Consider the following 6,055-nt stretch of genomic DNA (forward strand, 5'->3'; position numbering starts at 1 on the left):
GGGTATTGATCAGGTTCTCTGTGTGAAAAACAAACAGATCAAAGTAGATTATCTGCATTCCTTAAAAAGAAAATGCATGAGGTGAACAGTGGCTTCTGATTGGCTGCTGAGCACATCAAAGGACGTAGCTGAAATAATAATACATATATTTTTATAAAGCGCTTTTTTGGGAACTCAAAAAAACAAAAACAATAACAAATAACAATGGAATGAAGAGGGAACATTTTGCCTTAGAAAATGAATAAAATTTGTCTTTAAATGGTTGATTTTCTTTAACTTTTTGAACTTTTTTTAGACATTATTGTTCAAATCAGTTGAAAAATGTAAACATCCTCTTTTCCAGAAATGTTCAGTTATCTGGATTAATGATCCTGATTAAAATACCAGGATCATTCAAACTTTAAAGGCTTGGAACATATTTATATCCCATTAATAACCATTTAGTCAGTCATAATGACTCAGGTTTGAGGTCAATTACATTTAAAACAGCAATAGATAGTATGTACTAATTGTAATTAATTATCACTACGCAATAACAATTATATTTGACCCCAAACCTGATGGACGCCAACATTTTTTTTTTTTTTTTTTTTTTTTTAATAGAAAAACCACAGTGAAATGCACAACCTGGATCTGATTTGGATGAAACTTGGTGAGAAAATTGAGGAACAAACTCGACTTAATTCTGTCAGATTTCATAAAGAGCAGTCAATTATGGACCTAGAAATTAAATTATGAAATTTCACGAATGGTGATCAAGATTTGGATTCCCTCCCAAAATAAATAAATAAATAAATGGTGGTGGAAATATGAGTTACTTGTTGAAAGTTGTAATAATGTATAAAAAACAACAACTATAATAATAATAATAATAATAATATCAATAAAAATAAAATACAGGGATAAAATAGTGAAATGTTGGATTTCAGATCTCTAATGTGTGCTAAAGTTGGTTTGTGTATCAGTTGTGTTGGACAGTATCGCACATCCATGACACAAACAAACAAATATAAATATAAATATCAATATATGAGTGTATACTCCTCATAGAAACAGGTGGTCTAAACGTTTTCTTCGTACATTAGATGATCTACAGAGGGAGTTTGTTTTTACGCAAAGTGCAAGCAGGCACTTCAAACAGGAGTGAATGTTAGCTGATGCTAACGTCACAATAAAGCGTTTCTTTTCTTCTTCTTCAGCTACGTTTGAAAAACGTTCCTTCACACAAACACAGCGTGGATCGTTAACGGGCGCCACAAAACACAACCAGCAACCATCCAGGGAGCACGTTCCCACCCCACGCTCAGCCGGATGGTTTCAGGTCAGCGTTTGTGCAGGAGAGATCAAGGCAAGTCGTCATGGAAACAAAAGAAATGACAAAACAAAGCACTGGGCCTACATACACACTTAAAACCTAAGCTTTGCTCCTGGTGACGTCACAGAATAATCCCGTAATCCACATACAGGTGGCACCATAATCTGATCCCAAGTCTCTGACGTGCTCGCTCGCTTCAGTCCGTTTCATCAAAGAGTTCCACGTGCCTTTGAGTCCAAGGCCATGCGTGGACCTGGCTGTGAGCGTCCATCAAAGACCAATCAGTGTGTGTGTGTGTGTGTGTGTGTGTGTGTGTGTGTGTGTGTGTGTGTGTGTGTGAGGAGGAGAGGTGATGAGTTTCCTGCTTTGTGTGAAGGTCAGAAGGTAAAAGCAGGTCAAACTCTTTGCGGTCAGCTTTACTCGAACTTCCAGGGTTCCTCCTCCACCAGGGAGAAATCCACAGCGTTGCCGTTCCTGCCGTTGGTGCCGTTGATGACCTGGAAGCAGTTATCAACAACAGCGACTCTGAGGCCAAGGCACGCACATGCACATCAGCGGTTCTGTCCCTTCATCACATACGATACATGTCCACGTTATTCACACACAGTGAAAGAAAACGATTCAAAACTTTCCTTATTTTCACAATAAAACAAACATGAAGGTGAAGCGACAGCAGTGAAGTGTGCCATCACTGTGTCACTGGAGCCTCTGAGTTTCTGTTTCATCATTTTTCCCCAATATTGAGACTCACATGTGACCTAAAACCTTTGAAATGTACTTAGTAAAAGATCTATGTTTTAAACCAGAGGTGCCCAATCCTGGTCCTCGAGGGCCACTATCCAGCATGTTTTAGATGTTTCCCTCTTCCAACACACCTGATTCAAATGATCAGAATCGTTATCAGGCTTCTGCAGAGCTTGTTGATGAGTTGATGATTTGAATGAGGTGTGTTGGAAGAGGGAAACATCTAAAACATGCTGGATAGTGGCCCTTGAGGACCAGGATTGGGCACCCATCTTAAACAGTGCACTGACACGCTCTGGTGGCTGAAGTTAACGAGTAATCACAGACTGTTGAAGACGCACAAACCTTGAGGATAGAAGTCCGTTTCGGTAGGAGTCCTTCAACAGTCCGTGATTTACTCACTAACTTCAGTCACCAGAGCGTGTCAGTGCACTGTTTAAGGGAGAGTAAAGGTCTACTACTCATTGTCTACTACTAAACCACAGAGTTGGAACAATCGCTCCCTGCGGTCACAGATTATCTTGGGTCACAACTGTTTTTATTCTCTTTCTGTAAACAAAAGAGATTTACAATGCCATCTTTAACTTTTCCTGTTTTTTAGAGCAACCAAAAGCAGCGCAAGTTGTCAATGTGACTGAAAAAGCTACTAAATGATCTAAAAAGCAGGCTGAATGCTTAATTCCAATACAGAACACTAGCGGATGCTTGGTTTTTGTTATAGAATATAAATAAAAACAATAAAAAAAAAAATAAATATATACATATTTATATATTTATATTTATATTTCCATTTCTGTCCGTTTACTGTCAGAGGCTTTTGTCACACTGACAGCACACATCGCTGCTGTCACACCATGTGTGCCATTGTGAAAGTGAAGAAGAGTTTCTTTCTTTCTGACACGTTGGAAGCAGATCCATTAACATTGAATTAAAGCCTGAAAAGTCTGAGTGCAGGTCACCGTTAAAGGCTGGATTCTCTCCCCCAAAAAGTTACATTACATTCACAGAGTGAAGCAGCAGTCTTCATCATACCACACAAACCTGCACTGTGGGTCAGGGCCGAGGTTCTCAACCAGTGGGCCAGGGCCCTAGAGATGGCCACTGGCCCCTTTTTAGAAGAAAATATCATTCTTCAAATATTCATCCAGTTATTTAATTTTTAAATAAGACAATTTGGTAGGAATGACTTTCTTTTTAAGTTTTGAGGATTTACCTTTAAATTTAAAGGGAGTTGAAAACCTCAGTTGGAGTCAACCATAAATACACGTTTAGTTGAACTAAATGCAAAGTTCTCCCACAGAATGGACATCAGCGTCAGTACAAACACTTTGTTTTGGAGAAGAAGAATCAAAGGATGGTATCAGAAAAACTGCTCTTTGGTGAGAGTTCTCCATCAAAGGAAGCCACAGAGGAAGAGTTGACAGGGAGCTGCTCTACATGCATGTTTCTATGTCCGTGAGCGTGAAGTGTACCTTGCAGTCGTCTAATAGGATGGAGTTGTGGTGTGTGTACACGTTCTGGTTGCTGTTGTTCTCAAAGAACGACTGAGTCTTTGCCATCTCAAAGTCGTCCATGCGAGCCTGCTGCGCATCAAACGAGTCCAGCTCGTCTTTGGACAGGTGGTAAACAATTCCTGCGCCGTACGAGTCGCCCACCACGTTCACAGAGGTACGGAAACGATCCCTGAGGAGAAACCACAGAGTCAGCAGAACCACAGGCTGCACTTAGTGAGTTTATCAAAGAACACAGAAGGAATTGGTTCAGTCTCTGAGAGGACCAGGAAATAAAAACTAAAATGGTGAGAGTTGTGAGTCATGAGTGTTGGAGAGTGTGTGAGAAAGTTGGTAAGAGTTAGAGATTGTCAGCAAGGATTGGTGAGAGTTAGAGAGAGTCTCAGAGAGTTAGGGGGAGTCGGCAAGGGTTAGAGAGAGTCCGATAGAGTTAGAGTCTGTAAGAGTTGGTGAGAGTCTAATAAAGTTAGGGAGAGTCTGCAAGGATTGGAGAGACTCTCAGAGAGTCAATAAGAGTTAGAGATTGTCGGCAAGGGTTGGAGAAAGTCTGTAAGGGTTGGTGAGAGTCTGAGAGAGTCTCAGAGAGTTAGAGAGAGTCAGTAAGAGTTGGTGAGAGTTAGTCGCTAAGAGCCGGTAAGAGTTAGGGAGACTCGGCAAGGGTTGGAAAGATTCTGAAAGAGTCTCAGAGAGTTAGAGATTGTCGGCAAAGGTTGGATAGAGTTTGAGAGAGTCGGTAAAAGTTAGAGAGATTTTGAAAGAGTCTCAGAGAGTTGGAAAGAGTCTGCAAGGGTTTGAGACAGTTTGAAAGAGTTGGTGAGAATTGGAAAGAGTCTGAGAGAATTGATAAACTCAGGGATTGGAGAAACCCTGCTGTGATATGTATTAATGCTAACCAATAAGAGATTAGAGTACATATATTTCTGAGAAAAGATCAGTTGTATAAAAATGAGGAGTAACAATTATTGAAGCAAACACAGAGAAAAAGGTATAACAACAATTATTATTATAATTATACTATCTATTGTAATAACTCACAGCAGCCAGTCCACAGCCACCAACAGACTGATGTCCTGAGTGGGAAGTCCTACAGCAGTGAGGATGAGGAGCATGGTGACCAGTCCTGCACTGGGAATACTGGCAGCTCCCACACTGGCCAACGTAGCTGTCATACTGCACATACACACAAACGCAAGCACACGACGGAATAACGTGAGAAAAACTCAAGAAGAGAGATTTGAAGAAGATCGCCAACATTTCGCTGAAATGAATCAAAAATAAAAGGTCGTGGAGCAGATATCCAACAATCATTGAGTATATCCTCTATTCAGGATTACGCATCCACTGGTTTATATTTTAGATGGTGACTTGTTCACCTCGTAGATGTTACACAACATTGTTGGTGGAAAAGTCATAAAATAACCTTTAAACGGTCACAGTTTGAAATAATTAACAAAATACAAACACACAATGGCTTTTATTTGTTGTTAATGAAATTCAGGAAGCCGTATAACACACAGAAAATGACAACAAAAACCTTTGTTCTTTGCTGTATTATTGATTTGATTGGTTCATATTCTGTCATTTGTCTTTGAGGGTTATGGATCTCGAGGTTTCCGTGCTAGCTGGTGACTTCCTGTTCCCGTGGCATTCTCACCTGACAGTGATGATCTGTCCCCAGTCCAGGTTGATGCCGTTCATCTGAGCAATAAAGATAGCGGCCACGGCCTCGTACAGAGCCGTCCCGTCCATGTTGATGGTCGCTCCCACAGGAAGAACAAACCGAGTCACTCGTTTATCGATGTTCAGGTTTTCCTCCAAACAGCGAAATGTGACGGGAAGAGTTCCAGCACTGAGAGAGAAACATAGCACAATGAGCTCAGAATGATCTATGGAGAACTTAGAGAAACTCATAGGAGCCAGATCATTACAGGATGGTTCAAAGTCTACTACTATAACACTTTAAGTTATCACAAATATTGATGATGATGATAAAGACAAGGACCTGGAGGCGGTTCCCAGGGCGGTGACCCAAGCCTGAAAGATTCCCATAAAGAACTTGAATGGGTTTTGTCTGACGATGATGAAGTAGATGAGAGGGAGGAAGATCCCTCCATGGATGATGAGCCCAACGATAACTGTCACCATGTACATCCCTAGCTGCCTCGCTACCACCTCCAGGTCAGCGATGGAGATTATCTTACCACAGATCAGACACGCTATTCCCACAGGGGAGTACCTGAGATAAATAAACAAACAAATAAACAAACAAACATGTACAGGACAAAGAGAAGAATCTTCATCTGACATCAATACAGAATCTTTGGCAGTAAGCCCCGCCCCTTACTGAACATTAGCAGTTAGCATTAGCAGTAGCTCACTCTGCTGCTGAGTGACTCTAGTGGTGTTCTAAAGCAGCTGGTAATCGTGTTAACTGGTGACTGAGTCTGAGTGTTAGCTGGTTGTGCTCAGAAGCTCAGCCATCCGT

At 41.0% G+C, this 6,055-nt stretch overlaps 1 protein-coding gene across 2 annotated transcripts in view; it reads right to left on the bottom strand.

Annotated features, from left to right (window-relative positions):
• Positions 1–1,731: 1,731 nt before the first annotated feature.
• The window catches only part of slc1a2a (solute carrier family 1 member 2a), a 7,899-nt gene continuing 3,575 nt past the window's right edge, over positions 1,732–6,055 (bottom strand). Inside the window, exons 6-10 of one of the 2 annotated variants that reach the window (XM_028436934.1) lie at positions 5,573–5,806; positions 5,225–5,419; positions 4,606–4,740; positions 3,532–3,742; positions 1,732–1,812 (exon numbers count right to left, since the gene is read on the bottom strand). In XM_028436934.1, coding sequence (XP_028292735.1) covers positions 1,732–1,812; positions 3,532–3,742; positions 4,606–4,740; positions 5,225–5,419; positions 5,573–5,806 — 856 coding nt within the window. Of the gene's footprint in view, positions 1,813–3,510; positions 3,743–4,605; positions 4,741–5,224; positions 5,420–5,572; positions 5,807–6,055 lie in introns of both variants that reach the window. The other variant, XM_028436942.1, reaches the window with a different exon arrangement.

Source organism: Gouania willdenowi, chromosome 3 (genome assembly GCF_900634775.1).
Source record: "Gouania willdenowi chromosome 3, fGouWil2.1, whole genome shotgun sequence".
NCBI classification, from domain to species: Eukaryota; Metazoa; Chordata; class Actinopteri; order Blenniiformes; family Gobiesocidae; genus Gouania; species Gouania willdenowi.